Source organism: Ambystoma mexicanum, chromosome 4p (assembly GCF_040938575.1).
Source record: "Ambystoma mexicanum isolate Mex_15411 chromosome 4p, UKY_AmexF1_1, whole genome shotgun sequence".
Classification (NCBI taxonomy): Eukaryota; Metazoa; Chordata; class Amphibia; order Caudata; family Ambystomatidae; genus Ambystoma; species Ambystoma mexicanum.
This window is the reverse complement of record NC_090927.1, coordinates 741748208-741771264: the sequence shown is the minus strand read 5'-3', so window position 1 is coordinate 741771264 and position 23057 is coordinate 741748208. Positions and strand designations below refer to the sequence as shown.

General features: G+C 46.2%; 1 protein-coding gene across 1 annotated transcript in view; it reads right to left on the bottom strand.

Moving 5' to 3' along the window:
- The window catches only part of LOC138452855 (uncharacterized), a 1928742-nt gene that overhangs the window by 726436 nt on the left and 1179249 nt on the right, over positions 1 to 23057 (bottom strand). The window contains exons 52-53 of the mRNA XM_069605205.1: positions 16402 to 16594; positions 8964 to 9220 (exon numbers count right to left, since the gene is read on the bottom strand). Coding sequence (XP_069461306.1) covers positions 8964 to 9220; positions 16402 to 16594 — 450 coding nt within the window. The remainder of the gene's footprint in view (positions 1 to 8963; positions 9221 to 16401; positions 16595 to 23057) is intronic.

Below are 23057 nucleotides of genomic sequence, written 5' to 3'. Positions count from 1 at the left end.
AGGGTCTTTCGGCTTTCTCTCTCAATACTAGAGAGGGGGGCTCGAACCGATCCGATTTGCATCGGTTCATCCCCTGATGAGGGCTTGTTAGCGGGAGGATGGTAATCTTGTATTGACCGAACACTCTTTCCCTTCCTTTTCTCATGGGAGCGTTCGTGCAGACCGTAGTCTATCTGCATTGTGAGAGTAATCATATCTGCCAGGTTGGCTGGGCGAGGAAGTTTGGCAATCTCATCTTTAAGATCTTCAGACAGTCCTCGTCGGAAAAGTGTGAGAAGACGATCATCCGGCCAAGCCGTCTCGGCGGATAATTGTTTAAACTGAGTGATGTAGGACATAAGGTCTTTAGAGCTCTGTCTCAAATCAAGTAGTTTTTCCTGAGTGGTAACAGCGACCTCTTGTCGGCTAAACATGGACCTTAGACTATTAGTAAAGGCTAGATAAGAATCAAGAATGGCATTACCGGAAGTGACCAACGGGGTAGCCCAGGCTAATGCAGGCCCGGCCAAATGGGATATTAAGAACCCCACCTTGTCCTTATCAGTGGGAAAAAACTGAGACTTGAAGGTAAACTGGACGTACAGCTATCCAGAAATTCCTTCAACTTGTGAGGATCCCCATCAAATTTGCCCATTTGTAAACTGGCTGGAGGTGACTCAGAGAAAGCTCTAGCAACCTGTTGCTTAAGTTGGGCATTCTCTTGCTTAAGAGACTGTACCTCGAGGGACATGGCTTGCATCTCAGCCATAAGCTGCTGCATTTGTTGCTCCATGGGAAGGCTGAAAGCTCAAGTATAGTTCCGAATTCTTTTTTGGGCGTCGTTATCTGATATCTGTTATCTGTTAGCTGGTAACTTCTTTGACAACATTCAATCTTGAAAGTATCACTAACCTGATTTAACAGCAACTTCCCTTGGAGGATACAAATGCTGCAATGAAAGTATCCCCAGACAGCTCTACTCCCCCCACACCGGGAACAATACAGGACCAGTGTGGGAAGGAGCAAAACCCTCAGGGAAACCCTCTGGGGAAGAAAACCCTGGACGATGTCGCTCACAGGTGAAGAGGTCTTCGGTGTAGCTGACAGCTGGTAATGGAGATGAACTCTCTACAGGAGCAGAACAGACAGATACGTATTCAAAAGTGAAGGACAGGCTGAAAGACTCAGGAGAGGTAACAGGCTAGAACTTACTGTAGGATTATGCTGAGGTTACAAAGAACAGTAAGGTGGCCGAGGATACCAGTCTCCAATATTGTAGTCCGAGAACATTAACATAAGCCCTCCCTTATAGAGAAAGAAGGTTAAACTGCAGCCAATGGAAACAAGTAACGCGGGGAAAGGGTGTTTGGGAAAACACGCTAACTTACTTTGGATGGGAAAGCAGAAAGTGATGACAGTCTGAATGGATGTTGGGAGCGATAACTTGCCAGGGAAAAACCAGACCCGGAATGTGGCCGAGATGAGAAAGGAGAGGAGAGTCTAAATGGAAGAGAGTCAATAGGTAGCAGTTAGGGAGAGCAAGAAATTCACAAGGTAAGCGAGGAATCACCTAGCAGCGAACTTACGGAACGCCGAAATCAGCAGTAGCGAGGCGGCGGTTAGCAGAACTTCCTTCACTATATGTGATCACATGAACAGCCATCCGTGTCTCTGGGGAGCGTGCAACGTCTATACCGTTGTCTGTAACAACGGCACGGACATCCGCGGCCATCTTGGACGTATTGGATCGTATTGCTACGTACACACGGCGGCGCTGCCAAAGAGACCAGTGTCGCCATGGTGTAACACCATGAACACCTGTGGTCTTCTGCGTGATCCACAATAAAATACACAGTGATTGTATGCCAAGAATATGGAGAATAAGGCAGCAGAACCAACAATCCCAAAGGCTTCTGCTCACACCCTTTTGCGCAAGTACAAACATCACAGGTTTCAACACAATTTAGAGTATCTTACTCTCATTGTCTGCCACCAGAATTCCCTTAAAACAGTTCCAACATCTTGCTAAACCCAGGATGACCCTCGAACAAAGACTCATGACAATCTTGAAGAACCGCTTCTCAGTTGGCAAGTATAGCTTTGAAACTATATAAGGAGACCATCCTTAATGCAATTATTTGGATCTAGATGGGCCCAATTTAACATTTGCAACTCTGGCATGCTTTACTGAATCCTTTGAGGCAACCCACCCTTCCTTGGGTTTAAGCAATGTCATTTGACCCCACCCAAAGTGACCTCACAGGAAGTGATGGCACACAACCTTTCACCCCTTGACAAAACAGGAAGTGGCATCACAAAGCATTGTTCCTCAGTACACTAAGAAAAATATGCTTACAATATCACTATAATATGATATACATTTCATACAAGAATGAATCACCATATGAAGCGTTAATATCAGTGTGTATAGACCCATATTATTAAATTACTGTGAATGTAGGCAGACGTCCAACACAACAACCTGGACTATTGCACATCACTTGGGCTAAACTGTAAACAGACAGAGCATCTCAAAGAGGCCTAAACCCCAAAGCGCAGACATCCAATGCCTGCCAAGTGTCTGGCCACAGACTGAAAACAGCAACCCAACACAAGTCCAACTAGAAGACAATCAGAAGCTGTACCACTTCTTGCTTTGGGTATTGTGCAGGGATTTTCTTGTCAATAGGGCACTTTGAATCACTGCTCAGCAACCTCACTGCCGCCAGTTACCCAGAGCCTGAATATCCCCCAACAATTTTCACCACGGCACCCCACCATCCACTGCAAGTTGCTAAGGGCCCTCCCTCTACAGCTTTAAATATATGGCACCCACTCCCTCCGTCCAGCACCTTACACCTCCAATGCCTTGCTCCAACACCTTCATGTTTACACAGTGCCACCCTCCAGCAACTTGAGTCTCCAGCATTCTCCAACACCATCAACCTCAAGCAAGCTATCAACATAAGTCACCAGTACCCTCCGTCAACACGCCAACAGTGAGAGCCTCATTTACCCCGCTCAAACATCTTATATCTGCATTCAATGCATCTCAACTCTCTCATAACACATTACGTTTCAAACACTCTATCTCAACATCTGTAAGTCACCAGTACAACATCTTAAGTCTCCCGTACCAGCCTCCATAACAATGAGCCTCAAGCACACAACTCAAACCCAGAGCTTTGCCAGTGGTTATGAATGATTTGAAACCTTCCAGCCATCACCTTTCTGTTTTGCTTGTTTGGTAAGTAACCCACTGTTTTGCTTGGTAGATGGAGATAGAGGGAAAGGATGTGTTGCAGATCACAATAATTGCAGGATTTTTTTAATTGTAAAATGTAAACAGCAGCAGCAGCTCCATCACATCACCCATAGAATCACCCATAGAAAAGGCCCATTTTCTTTTTTTCTTTGGTCATTTATGTGTTGCTTAATGCCAGCCTCTTCCAGCTTCTAAGCAGTGGACAGGAACTGAACCCATGTTGCACTGCATCATTTGGCTCCCAAAGTAAGTGTGTTGCGCCTGAGCTATCCTTCCAAATATATATTTATTTTGCTTGAGAAAGCAACAGATGGCTTACTTCAAAGGTGGAGTGCAACTTCATGTGAATTAATTAGCTCACCTTGCATCTATCTACAATGTGCCCATGATGCAGGCAGGCTGGCAGGTCTGGGTCAGGTGACAGAGTACCCAGGCAGGATTGGTGGCAGAATCCACTAGGGCACACCCCTCTCATCACAGGCCAGTAGCTCAAAGTATATGCAAAGTAGACAACGAGAAACACTGATGAGATTTGCGTTCATGCTGTGCTGTCACAGAGTACTGCAGGCTGCTCTTACCCATTCCCAGCCAGCTAGACCCCATACCCTTCCTGTTGCTACAGTACTGGGAATGAGCTGCACAGACAACCCGCCTCTAAACCCAACCATTCAGGCATTCTTCACTAATGGACTGCCAACCTGTGGTTCTAGGTCATTTGGTCGAAAATAAATGGTCGACAGGACAATTGGTCGACACCAAAAGGTCGACAGGTCAACTGGTCGTTTTCTTTTTGTGTTTTTTCACAATTTGTTTTTTTTTGGTGGGGTCCCCCCAACCTCCCTTTTTTTTGCTAAAAACCCCTTTCTTTCCCTAAACGAAAACCTAAAAAATATATATATAAATTTTTAAAAAATTCGACCATTTGACCTGTCGACCAAATTGTGTCGACCAATTGTCCTGTCGACCATTTGTCTGTCGACCATTTGACCGGACACCCTAACCTGTTAATGATGTCACCTTCATGGTATTTCCTACATCCCTGTTATTTCTCCAGCTAATGAGATCTAGATTCCAGGTGAAAAAAGCTGTGGCACATTTAGCTGCATTTACAACCGCCTTTTTGAGGTGCAACACAGATATCTGCTCTTGGCACTGCCACTTTGTCCAGTGGCACAGGGGTAGCAAGGTTAGGTCTTGCAGGAGCCGAGGGGGGGCTAGGGGTAGCACGTCAACACTCAAATGACGTTCCTGCAGTATTACCAAGATCAAAGGGAGTGGACACCGATTTCTGATGGTAACCTCATTCAATGCACTTTAATAAATACTAGTCTGCATGTCCACATCTCTTTTTGAGACAAAAAACAATGAGAAGAATACCTGATGAAAACCTTAGCCATACTCTGATGAAAGGGGTTGAGGCCCCTTCCTACCAATCTATCTCATAATCATACAACCTGTGCTGGGTTAGTTCTCTGCCTTGTCAAACATTTCCTAAATCTCATGGTAATACGGAGGTATCTCCCACAGCTGATGCCATAGAATCGTGCAGTGCACCACCCTCTGCCAAACCTACCACCAACTCAGTCTTCTCTGGGGTTGTACCTACTGTACAGTTTCCCAGATAATGTTTCTTGTAAAAACCAGACCTGAACTCTACTACTTTAATATTCAAATCAATTCCAGTGGTATTGAGTGTCAGCCTTGGCATACCCAAAATAACATGTAACGAGGGTGCATCAATCAATTCAAAGGCTATCACCTCCCAGTTACCACCCACTATCGCCACCCCCAAAGGACCCATCTCATGAGTAATAAGGCCTACGGTCAGTTGGGAACTATCTACTACACAAACCTGTTCCGTCTGTTCCTTTATAACACATGGTATCCCTAAAGTGCTTGCCACTCCCTAGTCCATGAAATTCCCTATGGCCCCTGAATTAATCACTGCAGGTCATCTTCCCCTCAACGACCCCTTATCAAATAAGAATACATTAATCGTGACGTGCGGAACCGTTGCGTGGAGAATGTTGGCAACCTACTGGGATCTGGAAGCTGAAGGCTGGAGTCTCTTAGGGAGTAAAGGGCAATTTCCCAAAAATGCCCCCTTACTACAATATAAACAAATTGTTCTGGTGACCTTGTTCCCTTTCTTCCTTTGAAAAGGGCGCACCTGCCTTACACTGAGATTCTGGACCTCTAGACCCTGAATGCTTGCCCTTTGATTCATTCTTAAGCCCATCAGTCATGGGAATGGCTCTGGTCTCAAGATGATCCCTCCTGCACTCTGCCCCATGTGGCCCTGATGAAAATCCACCTGCAATACTAGATCAATTAAAGCTTTGCAGGAGGTGGGACAATCAACAATCATAAACAGAGCGTTCTTTAACTCCTCTCTCAACCACCGATAAAACAAAGCAGATTGTCTTTCTTCTGGCCATCCACTTTCCAGAACGAAGGAGTTAAACTGCATTACATAAGTCACCAAGTCTAAAGCTCAAGCAACTCCCCATCTACCTCCAAGGAGACCTGACCTCTATCGTACATTTTCTTAAACTCTATCTGGGAATGTGCCATATCCTATAAAACTGTGCTCACTTTCCTACCCATTCCCACTCCTAAGCAGCTGACATGGACCCCTCTCTTACCCTGGCTGTTGAAGCCAAAGTCTGCTGGAGGGAGCTTCAGGGAGGGTCTCCCGGTGGGCCAATGGTGCAGGCAGGCAAAGGCTCCAGCCATGTTCTGGGGGTTGTAGATTGAGGTGAATGCAGCCAGTGACAGTCTTCAGGGCAAGGGTGATACTCTTGCAAGGGTCAATCTTCTGACCATAACCGTGATGCTAACAACACCAGCCCATTCATGCTGACATGACTCCCATATTGCTTGTTGCCTCCTGGTTCAGCACATGCGCAACGTGTCTCGGAAGACGTACAACACAGTGCATGTGTTCAGCCGATCGAGGGCCAGAAATATTCCCGGGCAAATAGGCTAACGACTTTCATAGTTTAATGCAGCCTGCTTTGTTTCTTCTGCTTTTCAAGCACTTGAAGTGGGCCACATTTCATTATGTGGTAAGACTATTTCAATGTATTGTCCTATAAATGTGTCTCAATGTTATAAATTGGCTCTTTGTCTCTGGGCAGCCCAGAAACATTGGTGACCTAGATTTGCTCTGAGCTTCCTATTCTGCAGTGAATGTACTGAATGCTCAGATGGAATAGGCAATTCTTTAACCAACACAATGCATCATGCTGTATTATATTGCACGGCTCATCCAGGTTTCTGGTATATGATGGGAACCTCTGAAACAATTTTCCTTTCTGCCCGATTGCTCTTTCATGTCGTCTAACCCTATGGTTGTCTCCTTCCCTTCAGACTGGTGTTCGTTATCTGCCACATGTATAAGTGTTACCTCCTTTTTGGTTTGTTCTGGTCCTCATGTTTTGACAGGCTGGCTGTGGCCCTTCAAGGGGTCATGCTTTGAATTTTGTCATTGGGCCTCATTATGAGTGTGCCGGTCCGGTAACAACGGTGCCGGTAAGCTACCGGCACCGTTGTTACCGGACCGGCACACTCCGAGGTCTGCGAGCGGGTGCCTTTCAGCCCACCAGGTCTGAACTGGCAGGCGGAGCGGCACCCGCTCGCAGACCTTGATGGATGCACCGGCACCATTCATGAATGTGCCAGTCCATCCATCCTGCCCATTCCCATTGAGTCCAATGGAACTCGAATGGGAACGGGGAGTCATTTTTTCTGGCGGCCAGCAATTGGGAATTACCGGGACCGCAGGGGCTGTAATGCCCTGGTAAGTCCCTATTGCCAGGCGGTGGGAAAAAAATCACTCCGGCGGCAGCCAAGCCGTTACTGCCGGACTTATAATGAGGCCCATTGACTTTTCTACCGTGTTTTCTGTGGCGGAATGTGATTCCTGTGCTTTTCATTAGCTTTTTCGGTTTTGGAGCCTGGAGCCCTCATTTGTGGAGAGGTTTCCTTGGGATTGAGGGGATTCATCTGTGCTCGGCCTGCCCCACAGTGGAGTGTGGCTGGGTCCTGTCTGCGGTACGGCCCAGCAGTCGCATATGCATTGACATGATAGTCCGTGCTGCAGCAGAACACTGCATATTGCTGTTAATTTGATTCTGTTTCACTGTTGGTCTCTTCTAATGGTTGGTCTCTGGCCGTACTTGTTGATTCTTTAGTCACGTGTGTTTGGGCCACAGTTAGCCAGCGGGCCCCCTATCCAAAGCATCCCTAGACCGTGGTACATTGATAAACTCAAGGATATATCAATTGATATATTTATCACAGTACTTGATACAACTATGAAGCCCAGTACAATTTTCAATAAACTATATTGTTCTTTAGGCACACATGGCATATATCAGTTGTCTAGCCTTTGAGTCTCATACATCTTTGGTTGTTCTCTAATATGACCTGACAAGTGAACATGCTTCGACTGTATCTCTGATATATGTGACAAATTGGGCATGTAATTTGCATGCGACTGAATACCATTCATTGTACATGTGTTCTGTATGTAAAGCAGAGCCATCAACTATAGACAGTTGCTCTTGGGGTTGATACAAAGACTTATACTAGCTCTTTTTCCACCTAAAGCAGTGCGCCCCATAGAATACAGCAGAGTCCCATGAAAACATCCAGTCCAGCTGTCACAGTCTCTGACACAGCAATCCACAGTGTACCTGAACTCAATTCACACTTCAGCTTCTAACGTCTCTATACGCGTCATCTCAGCTATTAAATCACACTGGTGATTAAGCTACAATTATTATCACATGCACTATACAATTATCAGGTAATGTAACATATCATAAAATGGCTGTCACAGTGACATTAGATGGGTTCAGGGCCCAATCCAACTCTCTAGACCCGTGTCGAAGTGTAGAGGGATGAGGTGCTTGGTCGAGTAAGAGGACACAGCCTAGAGGGTGAGGAAGGGCAGGAGAATGAGGGCAAAGGGAAGTGAGGAGGAAGACGAGAGCTGTGGGGGCAAAGCAGGCCGAGTGGGGTCAGGAACCCAGAGGCTGATATGCAGGGGAGCAACGTAGGTACTCCCTGGAACTCTGGTCATGCCAGTGGCTTACCAGTAAGCTAACAAGATGGCTCCCCCGCACCAGGTACTTATTTCCACGTTAGGTACTCCAATGTAAAGTATATTGCAGTGGTCTAGTTAGGTCAGAATCCAGGATCTGTTTAGTTAGTGTTAGGCCTCCCTCTCCTCTGGTGCTTTGAATGACAGTCAAGCTCTGGCAGAGAAAGAGAGAGTTGGTCAGCAATAACCTGCCTCCACTTCAGCAGCTCTAGGCGTTAGTGGTCGCAGTTTAACATGTCCACTGCTTTATCTGCAATGTGTCATTTCACAATCTTTTGGCGAACCTCAAGGGTTGGATCCCAAACTTAATTCCATATGCCTTTGAAGAGATTGACATTTTTGAAAAGTATTTTTTTATATCTCTACACGAAAATATATTGTGTCATTTGGGAAGCAAACTGTTAATGTTCTTATGTATAGTAGGAACAATAGGCCAAATACTATCCCGATATGGCGCTTTGAAACACTGTCTTGTTGTATAAGCGTCTTATACATATCCAATAAATAAATAAATATTAATCACATAAGTGAACGTCAGTCACACGAGAGGAAACATTTCAAATAAATATTGCAATCAAACAGTTGGTGAGAAAAAACACAGTACTTTACCCTGAGTGCCCGTCTCCAAACGTAGGTAACAACTCCATCTACCCAGATACGTGACGAAGTCTGGGACCCAAACATGAGGCTGAAATCGTCCACGCTCAAGGGGTTGATTTTGACGAGTTTGTGGGTACTAGCTTTTTCGGGTTCCGGCACTGCTGGTGCAGCCTGCGGCTGGGAGGAGGCGATCAGATTGAGGGCCTGCACCAACGCAGAGATGCAGGTACTCTTCCCAGACCCCGGTGGGCCTGCCACGATAATTCCTAATTACGGGGCGCAAACAAAGCAAATACAACATTACCATTAGCAACCGGATGTACGAAATACAAGTTATAATGTAACTAGGACATTGGGAGTGGCGGGAATAAATGGCAGGTGAGTTATTGGATATAAATCACCCATGGGGATTGTCAACTGCCCCATTGGAAGAGGTAGTCCCCGTACAAGTGTTAGTGCTGAAATGAAGTAACATGCTTGTAGTGCAATGACATACCACTTAGCTAACATACTTTAGGAGGTTTGGCCAGAGCAGGTCTACGTGAAACATTGCTTTTGGACAATGACCATAACAAGTGAGTTAATAATGGTAAACCAAACAGTCATACTATTTGTCATGCCAGGCATTTGAACACTGGGCCCCTCCTCCATGTAATGTCAACACGTTTGATGTCATGGCCGGGAGGAGGGCCGAAGAAGTGAATGCAAGAGGTAGAGATCGGGAAAATCAGTTCCTGCCCACCCTCAGGCGGTATACACCTGCCTCCTTATTTGCCACACACTGGCAGAACGCAGCACAGGAGACGAGGCAGCTCGACCTGCACCCTCGCCCAACTTCTCAGCCGATGGTGCCGCTTACCAGGTGCCTCCAACTGTGGTCACTAATGTCCTTCCCCGACGAGCTGCTGGTACCTTCACACATCTCTCGATCCCGCTCCTGAGGTGAACGCCATCATTCCAATGCCCTCCCTGACAGGTCAACTGTGATTGTAACTCCTCAGCGTTACTAAGCCATTCCTGAGAGGTAGCCAGTGTTTACTACCACCGCCCCCTGCTGCATCAGCTAGAGCCCACACTGCAATATGCAACAACTGTGCCCGGAACACACTGCACATGGATACGGAACACATGCACTGTGAGGGACACATGAGTGTTATCTCTTCCTGCAGCACTCAAGCACTTGCAGTGACCAACCCATAACTCAAACAGTACATACTCAACACTTGCCCCATGTGTCGCAACAGTGTACACAACGCTCCAGCATGTCATCGCCCAGAGCAACACCATCCCCATCTGTGTCTTCTGCCACGGGTGTCTCAGCTGGAACTTTCGGCGGTCTCAGCTGGCTCTCACTAATTGCAATGACAATTTCTCTTTGATACTGCTAACTCCTCCAGCTTGTGTCCTCGCTGGTCGTGAAGGATGCGGGATTTTCATTTCCTCACAAGTGCGGATCACAAGATGTATATTTTTCAGAACACGAGACAAGAGAAGGACAAAACCATGGACTGTTTTTGGGACACACCTCAAATCCTGCATTAAACACTGAGACTTCCTTTTGTATTCCAAAGATGAGGCTGAAACCTCCACCCACAGATGAAAGCTCTTGCAAAATTCCAGCTCCTTAGAAGGGATTCCTGCAATGGCCAGAACCTCTCTTACAGCTGACTTTCAGGTTGAAGCCATGGAACTTTCTGCATATGTGCTCCACGTCTGATATTGTCTGCACGTTGTGAACTGCACTGAAGAGCAACAATGTGGTAGGGGAGATTGTTATTGTTGTGGTCAGCGCCTTCCACACAAAGGCATGAGCCGGGCTATGGGGCAGACATGTAGAAAAGACAACACTGCCAGAGAATGTGGCAGCAGAAGCAAGGGGACACGTCACCTCCGACTTCAGATGCCTCCGACAGAGTTCCACCCTCATTAGGGAACGCACGTCTACAACAACAGATCAGTTAACGAGACACATCCAAACATCCTTTTCAAACGCCTCCATCACCATCCATGGACTACCATTCCAGTGGATACATCTACTCATTGAGAGGCACACTGGACTCTGAAGATCGCATCGTCATGCGTTTCAAGTTAACGCCACCGTACAGAATTCCTGCTGTGAATGTGATGAGTGAAGCTGCATACCCCAACGTGCCTAAAAGGCCCCCATTGAGCCCGTCTCTCACCAATATCTAGCAGTAGGGATCAGACGTCACCATTGAATGAATTGACTGTATCCGCTGGAACTGGACACTGTTCCCTGGTACATCACAAAATTCCTAACTCACAAAGGGTTGTGTATATAGAAGTGATTGAGCTTGGTGTGTCCTCTGTTGCCGAAGTATTTAAATAGCATATTAGAAAAATCAGACAACACATCCCTGTCGCTTAAACTACAGCGAAGATATCCTGGTTTTTGGGACACCGCAAACAGCACACAGCAATGCTCTCAGGCAAGTATGCATGGCACTAGGTGTGAAACAAATGGACAGTCAAGTTCCATAGACATATGTTCTCCAAAGGGGACAGGTGACATGATCCATCCGAAGTGTATGCTCTCACCTCCACACGAGCACCCAGGCACATCCCCTGGCTTCGTTCCGTCCTGGGAATGGTGAGCTAATTGGTGAGGTATATACAAGATTTTGCATCCATCAGTTTGCCACTTCAAAACCACACTTCTGCTGGGTAGGAATAGCAGTGGACCCCAGACTGTCAAGTAGCATTTCAAGGTATACAATCTAGAACAGCCAGTGCCCACTAGGTGGCCTACTTTAATTCCGAGCTGTGCACTGAACTTGTGGTTGATAATATCACTGCCAGCCTAGGCATGGTTGGAGCGGAACATGAGACGGAACTGGACACTACTAGGAAAATCATCTCCTATACCTACCACAGCCTCATTTTCACAGCGAAAGCCTGCTGACAGGCTCAGAAAGAGCCTGGAAGTGGTGTGCGCTTGTGAACACCATCATCTTTTTCTCTATGTCAAGCCTTTAAGTATCGTGACATACCATCAAGCATACAGAGAGCTTGGTGGAGGCGTGCCCGCGCAGACAGCATGGTGGTCAGGGTGCCCCCCTCAACTACGCTGATACCACCACACTGATGAACCGACTCACGGGCCGAGCACCAGTAACGAAACAGAGACGACTGGAAAGAGAACAAAGACCTATGGGTACTGGAGACGTTCCCCCTCAACACTGCTGGTACTCGTCCCAGTACAAATGACGAGACTGTGAAAATCCCATTAATGAAATGGAACTGTATTAATGTAATAAAGAGAAGCCTAGAATCCACTTAGAGGGAGAGAAACAAAACTGGAACATTACTACCTTGAGAAAAGAAGAAAATAACCCAGAGTCTAAGAAGCACAAATTGGAACACAATAGAGGGAGATAAATGTGCACCAAACACCAGAGGGATCCCAAGGATAGACTGTATACAAAGAAGTCCTAAGTAGGAAAAGTTAATCACAACTATATAGAAACCCAAAGTCTCAGAAGAAAAGATACTACATCAGAACTTTCAGAATCCTATACGAAAGAGAAAATGATTCCAGCCAGAACCAAGCAACCATTAATAAAAGGAGATAGAAAGACTATCAATCCTGTCACGGAGTTACAGCAACTAATACAAGGGATCATGAGAGACAATTTGAGAATTGCATACTAAGCAGGAAAAGAGAATGAAAAGAAGACAAGTGCAGAAGCACAACCAACAGGAAAAGGGAGTCATTCTCCTGACCTTAGTTGATTATCAAAGTGGTAGGGTCAGTTAGGTTATCTTTGGATGGCGGACTCTCTTCTGTGGACATTTATCCATGACTGACGACCACCTTAGTTAGTAAAATAGGTAGGAAATCCCCATAGCAGTAGGGAAAGATAGGCATACTTTTATACTTGAATAAAAACACCTTACAAATGTCCTCAGAGTGACCACGTCCTTCTTCTGATTGGCTACATACCCTGTTCTCAAGCCGAGTGTGACATGTTCACCTTCATGTCAGGTTGCATGCATGATGTTAGATGTATTCAGTTATATTTAGACCTCAAGTATTGACACACAAAGCATGGATTAGCAAGGCACATCCTGTCCACTGGAAGTGTTTGCTTCTCTCTTTCAGGTCTATTTGCAAAGAACACTGATTCGGGTAGAAGGTATTGCCATACCAGCCTGATGTTTCAATGCACTGTGATATGCCACAACTTGGAATGTATCAAGAGGACTAATGTCTGCGTTGTTTCTAGGATATTTCTAGGGCCAGTTGGATTATCTACCTGCATGTGATTAATAATGTCAGCCACAGGTTCACTGTGTTCCTGTTAAACATGGTGACATTTTTCTCTTCTTACATTAAATGGTGTCTGCCACTAATTACACAGGAAATTGGGGTAGCTTCAGGAGTGACTAAATTATGTTTTCCATTGCTATTTTCTTTAACTCATATTGCCTCGTTAATAAGATTAGTTCAGAATAACATAGGGCGGGTCATTCAGAATGTGTTGCTTTGGTGATCAATGGCTAACCTTCAAATGCATATGCATGTGTTAAGTCCTTGTCGATCGTCAGGGGTAAACACAGACTTCAGGTTTGGTCTCAGAATGTCTGGTACCTATTGCTTCAGTAGGAAATGGGTATCATTAAATGGTGTGTCACACCTTAATTCTCACTGTAGAAACAGCTAATTGGTGAGTAGACTTCCACAATGGCTCGGCATCTCATGGGTAAGAATATTTGTTGTCGCTCACTATGGCATTTTACCCAGAGCATGGTAAAAACTGAAATGCATGTTTCCCTTAACCCCCAAGATATACAGGATAAACCAATTATATCTGTGGTCAAATTCACTAACAATCAATGAAACATAGTTTAATCCATAGAACATATTGTAATCATCAAAAATACATCATGTGATACAAATGCATCCAAAATACTAAAAACATTAATTCACATATGCATACATCCAAGAAGCTGAAAGTGAAAAAAGTTTAAAGAGAAAGTGCAAGAAGTGCAAGAGTGAAAAACAATTGCACAAGCAACATTTATATCTAAGTTTAAGTTAAATCTAAGTCTTTAAGGCCAAATGGAGGCCGTTAAGTTGTAGTCATGAATCACCTAACTTTTGACCTTGTATCACCTCAAAAAAGTAGGGCCTCATTACAAGTTAACCGGTATCCCCCCGTAATTACCAGCAAACTGACCTACCGTTTCCACCGCCTGATATCCTGAAATTTACAGGATTTTACAGGTGGCGGAAAGGGCAGTAAATCCCCATTCCATGGAGTCCCGTAGGGGATTGCCAGTATATCCGGCACCAGTAATTCCAGTGCTGGAAATAACAGCTGTTTTTTTCCAGTGGGTGCCTGATTTACCACCAGCTCTTTACTGGAGTTAAATCAGAGACCCCCACTGGCAAAGTTGGAGTTTACCAGTGTGGGAAAAGTGCTGACCTCGGAATTACTGGTACTTTTACCAACATTCTTCCAGTGCTGACCTCGGAATTACTGGTACTTTTACCAACATTCTTCCCGCAACGGCAAACTTGTAATGAAGGTCTAAGGGTGAAATTACCTTTCATTATCAAGAGTTTGTTTGTTGGAATATTTTTGGCACAATCACCGACCGGTTTTGACATATATGCTGTATAAGCACATCTTCCTCAGGGTGAAATGAACTGTGCACCACCTAATCTTGGGTCTTCTGCTGGTTGTCTTGGCATCACATCCACCTTGAATGCTACAGGTTTATTTGAGCTATTCTATGTTGTCATTTTCAAATGACATTGATTGAATTAATATCTCTTTGAAATTCTGAAAGAGTTAGGCAGCGAACAACCCTCTCGCGACTCGCTTGCCACGTAGGGCTACATCCTGAGCAATGTTCATTGCATAACTTTCAAACACATCGACACTCATGTGTGCACCCATGCCCCCCTGTGAGTGTCTGTGTGCCCCCATGCCCCCCGTGAGTGTCTGTGTGCCCCCATGTCCCCCGTGAGTGTCTGTGTGCCCCCATGCCCCCCATGAGTGTCTGCGAGCCCCCATGCCCCCCGTGAGTGTCTGTGTGCCCCCATTTCCCCCCAGTGAGTGTCTGTGTGCCCCCATGCCCCCCCGTGAGTGTCTGTTGTGCCGCCACCCTGCCTTGCTCCCCCCCTATTCGGCTCTGTGTACCCCCTTGCCCCCTTACCTGCCTTCTACCCCCTTCCCCCTCCATAAATCCCTCCTCTTCTACCATCTTCCTACTCCACATCCCACTTATTTCTCCCTCCTCTCAGCCTTCCCCCTCCTAGCACTTACTCCTATCATCTGTTACCTTGACTTTTGATAGCAGCTTGTCTGTCTCCCCTCCTCCCCTCCTTGTTTCTTCTCCCCCCACCCCTGCTTTTTAAATTTGTCACTGACAAATTTGCACAGTAGCGTGCCTTGTTCATCTCCTTCTCCCCACTCATATACCCCCGTACCCCCCTCCCACCCCTCCTCTTGTATACCTCCTGCACTACATCAATTGCCGTCAGACATAGTAATGTTACTGCTTGCTTTGTTCTCCTTCTTTTTCCTTCCCTCTTGCCTTACTTGTTCTATGCACTGGTACTATCAGAAATGTCTACAGGCCTATTACGATAGTTATTTTTCACATTCTGTATTGTTTCATGGACTTTAACTGAATGGAACTGTATTTTCCTATGTTCCCTCCCTCCTTGAAGCGCTTTGAAACACATTGTGTATAGGTGCTATATAAATAAACAATCAATCAATCAATCGAGCAGTATGCATAAGTAGATCCACGTATATTCATACCGTAGCGGAACTATAATTTTGAGACTCCCTCTCAAAGGCTAAGGTCACTCATTCATCGTGCAGACCCTAAACAAGGTGCTTTTAATATATTGCTTCCACTAGCACTTGTGGGTACTGCATCTCTGGTTTAATCATCATAGATATATAGCTTTCTGCTTTCTATGCCTTCATTTCATAATTAATGTCACCAGACAAGAGTGGACGTGAGGTAATGGCGATTACGTACGGAAATCCTTATTACTCCTAATCAACCTGTATCATCACAGTTCTTATAGCCCTCCCTCTACTCTCTCCTGGCTTCTTCTGCCTCTTTGTCTAGGGGTAGTAAAAACACAGGCAGAGGATAAGGAGGGGTGGGTCTTTATACTCTCATTAAGGAATAGTGGTAAATTCTGGTCGTTTTTGGCAACTTCAGTGTTTTCGGTCTGGGAAGGCAGGGAGCCTTCCTTTATTAAGAACAGTGAGGCGGCTGGACTTGGAGTAATGAGGATTACCGTACGTAATCGCCCATTTCCTAAAGTATCAACAGATGCGTGCACCTTTCTGTGATATGTAGCTGTACAGCTCAGCCATCACAAAGCATGGAGGTCCCACCAGTGATGTTCCACATCGGTCACTCTCTCTTATCATTCCAAAGCCGGCAGCCTTACCCGGGTGCACCAGAGACAGGTTGAAAAGCTGCTTGACTTTATTCACCCACGGAGAGTGCGCAGACAAATTATTTTCTTCCGCATCTGTCAGGATGGCTTTTTCAAGATCCACCGCAGGCGCCTGTCGGAATCCAGATGGGTCATACATCCCTGCAAACACGTCTCGGACGATTTGCTTGAAGGCTGCCAGGTTCTGTAAAAATGACAGAAATATAATAACCTTTACAGGAGCTGTGACTAGGTTTCCACCCACAGCAGAGGGAAACAGTCAAAGGCCTGGCACAGTCTTTCCTGTATCCACGCCTTAAGCGTGGTGTTAGCACCTGCAGATCCATTCTAAACCTCAGAGCAGTGTAAACGATAAGGGTTCGAGCACATGTGTTGCTCAGGTGCCAGCAAATGTTGCTCCACAGACAATTTTAAAAACAGCGCAGGGAAGGTTTGTAAGAACATTTGGTCCGACCATCACATAAATAACATTTAAAAGATGCCATTATGCACAAGTCGGCTGTTTCGAGTGTTAGAGCCAACTTGCCCGCTACCAGTGTACAATTGCATGGCAAGGGAGAATGTTTTGCAAACTGGCCACAAGTGTTATTATTAACCACTAAGCTATCACACTTAATCGCATTGGGACAAATTCTCAAAAATGAGCGCAGGTGGAAAAAGCACAGAGGATGCACTTTTTTCATTTGTGCTTATTGCAGAAATATACAGGTCACCTTTTTCTCAAAGGTGACTTGCGCATTTCAGGGAGGGCTAGACAGTAGCGCAGAGATGTGCTGGCCAGCCCCCTTGCATGCATTAGTGTCATGAGTGCATTCCCGACACTAATGTATGACTAGCTCCCAACAGCCAGGTGGCTGCTGGGAGCCCTTTCCGCAAAGACGGACCTTTAAAGGGCCTGCCTCTGTGAAATGTGAGACAAAAATAGCATTTCCACCCCTTTTTGTGGGATGGAAATCCAAGTGTGGCCGCACCGTGATATAAACTGCAACCATCACACTTCATGAAAAAATGCATGACGGGGTCAGAAATGATTATGCCATGACTTGCACATCACCCTGAGCCTGTTATTAACAGGCGCAGGGGGGGTGTGTGCATCATATTTGCGCATTTAAAAGCATTTGTGAATTCGTAGAAATGTCCCTAGATGTGTGCAAATACAGAAAGGGATGAAAAGGGGATCTGAATGGGTGCAAAGGCCCTTTGTGGATTAGGGTGCTGCTTTTTTTTAGCGCATCTCATCAGTTCTGCCAAAAAATCGCTTGCCAATCCGGCCCAATGTAGTTAGCACGCATTCAGAGGCCAACACTCAGACTCAATAGCCGCTCGGACACAGTAGTATGCTTGAGAACATGTCAGCGGTGAAACCCCTGGAAGGCTGGTGGTGGCAGAGGATAGTTCAAGGTTCGTAGGGAGTTTAGCCGGTGCAGCGGACTCTGCCATGCGTTACCTGGGTTGCCACTCCACAGGGATAATACGGAAAGCAATTCTGTGGGACAAGGGATCAGTAAATACATCATATTCCAAAGAAAATGTGCTTTACACAATTGCATTAAACATACAACATAGCTGTCAACTGACGCGCGACTTGCAGGTTTGGCATGCAAAAAAACACCAGACACTTGGGGTCGCAAAGGTGTCAGGGGAATCCCCGAGCAGGGCACGTTGAAAGACAAAGTAATTCAGTTCCTACAGTGATGATTGTTTTAGATACAAAGAAAACCTGTCATCTGGTGCAATGGTTTTACTGACATCTGCTTCTGACTGTCGCAGAGCTTTGACCTCCTGTGATGGATTTCACTGCCCAGAAAACAAAGACAATATAGCCTTTGCTGCCTCATCTATACAAATAAAAGGCGATTTAAGTGCTTTGGAGTCAGGCACAAAGGTTATTGGTGGGGCTGGGTTGAACACAATGCTCATTGCTGAAAATAATGCACTGGGTAGACAGTTATACAAATGTTTACGGTTGTGTTTGCTCCCTCACTACACATGTTAATTACTTTGATGATTCTTCCTCCATTTCCTCTAGTAATGAAGAAGAGACACATGAGGCACTTCAAGCAGGTGGGGATCTTGCCACACGAAGCCAACCTGTAAGGTTGAGTGGATGAGGACATGCACAAGGTGCGAGGTATGTTCCCGTTGCGCAGAACGCTGCTCATGTGTCTGACTGGATGGTTCCAGCAAGGGTTCAGCCTGTTATTCCACCTTGTAGACATTTAACCTCTTACCCTCCATGCATTTAACCTCTTAATCTCCATGCATAGAGAAACTAGCCAAAGGCACGGCCAAAGACCTGCACGCATCTGTCATCATACACCACTTGAAGACACTTCGCACAACACCTCTGCCATAAGAATGCAGCTACCGTTCACGACAGAAATTTGATACCCAGATGCACACATGCACACATTACTTCTATCCCACTCTCACTTACCCCCCTAGATCACTTTCACCACCTATCCACATGCCAGATCCACATGGGTGGCTAGCGGGGACTTGGCCGCCCCTCACCTTAAGCACTGGCCAATATGCACACATGCAATACTAGCACCTCCCTGAATTTCTTCCCATATCCGTCCACCAAGGGCATTCAACCTACAATGCGTTGGGACCATACTAATGGTGAAAGGCGCTATACAAATGACGTACTACTACTACTGATGTTTTCATTTGTGAATAAAGTCACACCGATAGGAAACCACATTCTCAGACCAGTTTTGCCCAGGATTACGAGGCACTCCAGTGCATTTTCGACACTTCTGAATGCCTATCAAAGGGTAACTCAAATGTACAATGCAGTGCACACTTCCGCTGAGTGATGTAAATAGGTGCTTGTCTGTCAAACTATTCCCAAAACAGTCAACTAGGGAACTGTCTCCTTTATCATTGTATCAACACTGTTAAACACTATTACAAAAAGGTAATTAAAAGTAAAAATGTGCATGTTTCTAATTCTAATGCCGTTGTCCTCAATGTGGTGGGTGCACAGCACATTGTGTCCTTTTGATGAGGTGGGTGGAGCTATGTTAATTATTCTAATTTTTGGAGTGAGGGACATGGAAGTGTGGGCAATGCACAAGTGACGTTCGAGCACGCTGTGAAAAGTTGCCATCTAAGATACAGTTTACTCAAAACCTTTAGCAAAATTGGTAATAGTGTCTTCAGCTTAGAGTTAAGAGTCACTCGCAGATTGCCATCACAATGCAACATTCCACATTCAAACACAGAGGACACAACCTTTATATATAATTAGCACCCTGGGCAGATGCGTCAGCCAATCAGAGCAGGGTGTATCTGCTACTACGATCCTATGTTCTGAGCAAGCTCTTGGTCACTGAACTCAATGCTACCCTTCCTTCAAAAAAGCAAGAAAATATCCCCGTTTCCTTGTTTTTTCCTTTTTGCACTGCTCCCAGGCTCCCTATTCCCTTTTCACCTTTTGGCCTGACTCTAATAAAAAGTAAGAAGTGCAAAGGCACTAGTGTGGCCTGGGGGCATCTGAACAGAAAAACACAAGGCAAACTCTACCTTTTCTTTTTATAGATCGCATTAACACCTGCAGGGTGAAATTAGAGTGGAGGTGCCAGCCATCCGGACTGGTAACAACTCCAAGCAGCCCTCGATGAGCACCTTCATTTTGCACAGGACCTAAACTCTAGAAGCAGCGCCTTACTGTGCTGGACAGCCTGCCTGCAGAGACGTCGCTAGGCGGGACCTAAACTCTAGAAGCAGGGCCTTACTGCACTGGACAGCCTGCCTGCAGTGGTGCCGCTAGGTGGGACCTAAACTCTAGAAGCAGGGCCTTACTGCATTGGACAGCCTGCCTGCACTGGCTCCGCTAGGCGGGACCTAAACTCTAGAAGCAGCACCTTACTGCACTGGACAGCCTGCCTGCAGTGGCGCCGCTAGGCGGGACCTAAACTCTAGAAGCCGGGCTTTACTACACTGGACAGCCTGCCTGCAGTGGCGCCCCTAGGCGGGACCTAAACTCTAGAAGCAGGGCCTTACTGTGCTGGACAGCCTGCCTGCAGAGGCGTCGCTAGGCGGGACCTAAACTCTAGAAGCAGCGCCTTACTGTGCTGGACAGCCTGCCTGCAGATGCGCTGCTAGGCGGGCCTGGGGGGTCTTTTGGTTGAAACCACAGATAGAAGCTCAGTGGCTACAACCAAAAGGCTAGCTAGCCCAGAGTCCCGACATTAGCGTAGCCCCCGATCTTTTTCAGACCCAGCAACACCCCTGCCTGATTAGCAACTACATAGGAAAGAGAAAATGAAATGTACCATTTAAAATCCCCCGGTACAGATAACAGGCGGTATGAATAGAGCAGCTACAGTTTAGAAATGAAAATGTCTTTGTAATATAAAAGGAAAATCTGTAGACCTTATTGTAACCTCAAAGCTTCAAATGGTGTAACCCTGGGGCACGTCTAAGAGTAAAACCAAACACTATCCTTTAAGTATATGAAAGGAGATTGTGGATGCTCGTTCCCCCAATACAGGAGAGCTATTAAGTTGAATTGGAATAACTTTAGGAACATATACTCTCTTGACTCTACCCTATTCCTTCCACAATTTTAAAGGGTTTTGGCAAATGCCATTGAAATGTAACATGCCTTAGGAAATGGCTTTGGGGATTTTCTCCATAGGAAACAATTCGCACATTCGAATCAGCTCATGTCTGTAAGGTACGCGCTGTCTCTTTTGCTGCTAGCGTTAGGATTTTGGTGAAAAGTGCCATTTGTTATTGAGCTTATGTTTACCACAGCAATGTCTCTTCTGTGCTGGTGTCACAGGGTCTCTTCATACCCCAGGGTAGAGGTTGTGTACTGCTCCCGAGACAGGGAATCAGTGCGCTGTGTGTGAGCTGCCTCCTAATCACATGTTAGCTGTTGGGTTCGAGCAATCTAGGCCAAGCCCCCCACGACTCATGTCACAATGAATAAAACAAATGCTACCACAGGGGCAGCATGATTTAAATACTCTCGGCCTAATTCACAGAAGCGTTTTATAATGGCAAAACCACACTGGAAAACGCTCTGTGAATTGGGCGCTTTATCTTTTAAGAATTCCCCCCGGATAGTCATGAACAATGAAAGATCATTTTCATGATTGAAAACTGCACGGGAGCTCATAAGTCTCCAACTACTAGAGTTAGAGCAAATGGCGGGGTCACCAGTGGGGTGGGGCTGCACCGATGGTCATGGGTTGCCATATTTGATCTCAGATCGGGTCTTCACTGTGATGTTGGGCTTGCCCTGGGATGACTCCCCGTCTGAGAGAGAGATGGTCCTGACGCTGTGCTTGTGTGTCGCAGGCACCGTTGTGCACAGTTTCAATTCCGGGCTACAGCACTTCAAGGCCTGCTCTCATGCTGTCCATTTATTTAGGGATTTCCTTATGAAGACCCGGTGCCCAAAGGTACAATCTGGGTGAAAGAAACTGTTCTGGTCAACAGCAGAACAAACACACAGTGTGTACTTTGCTGTAGAAACACTTAGTTCACATGTGTCTTCAGTTTGCTTTTCGCCCTCAGCTACAAACATGGGGCTTTTTACAGTCATGGACTGTTTCATTTGTGGTGACCAGTTCCTGAGGCTCTAATGGTTTTGGGCTTTATCACTGTTAAGTAAAATACATAAGCAAAAACTCCTTTGTACTGAGTCAGCTACTACAATAGTGGTGCTTTTCGTTTCCCTGCTGCTGCTGTTGTGAATTCTGTGGACTGCTGCTGCTTTAAGGATTAACAAGACCCACTGTCCTTAAAAACTCTGCTTCAGTGCGGAGTAACGTGCAGAGTAACAGTCTGCATCAGTCTGAGAGGACGTGCTTTTCGTTTCCCTGCTGCTGCTGCTGTTGTGAATTCTGTGGACTGCTGCTGCTTTAAGGATTAACAAGACCCACTGCCCTTAAAAACTCTGCTTCAGCGCAGAGCGTGCGCGGAGTAACGGTCAGAGTAACAGTCTGCATCAGTCCGCAGCTGGAGGCGGGGGGGGACCCGCACGGCTCTACTGAACGCCGCCACTGACACTGCTGACAGCGCTGACACTGCTCCTGCGGTGGTGAGGTAGGCGGCTCCCTTCATGACTATAATTTTAGAGACATTGTTATCTTGCTGAGCACCTGATATGTATTGAAGGTCCCGCTCCTGCACTGTAAGCTCCATTGGTTTAGCAAAATGTCTGCATTTTCTACACACCCACTAACTTTTCAGTTAATTTGCACAAAATGGAGGAAGATTCCGATCAACGCTGTCTGAGGAGCCATATGAAAAAAAACTATGTGTTCACGCTCCATGCTCCAAATTTAAACAATTCCATCCCCGCCTTTAGGACGGGGAGTGTACTTGAACCTGTAGCAGACTTGCTTGATCCTTTTGACCGTGTTGACCCGGCTGCTACTATGGGCTCCCGCCCCTCCCCCGTTTCCCTCTCCCCCCTTCGCTTCCCCCGCCGCAAATTGACAGCTTGGGGCAAACAACGCCTGTACCCATAAGCGGGAAAGAAAATAACGACGAACACCTACCGGCCCCAGGCGGCTTGTGAGCCTCTGTGCTCCATGCAACTGCAACGCTGGCACCGCCTTCACCCTCGGCAGACAAAGGGGGTGGAACCTCTGCACTAACAGAACAAGCGCGGGTGGCTCCGC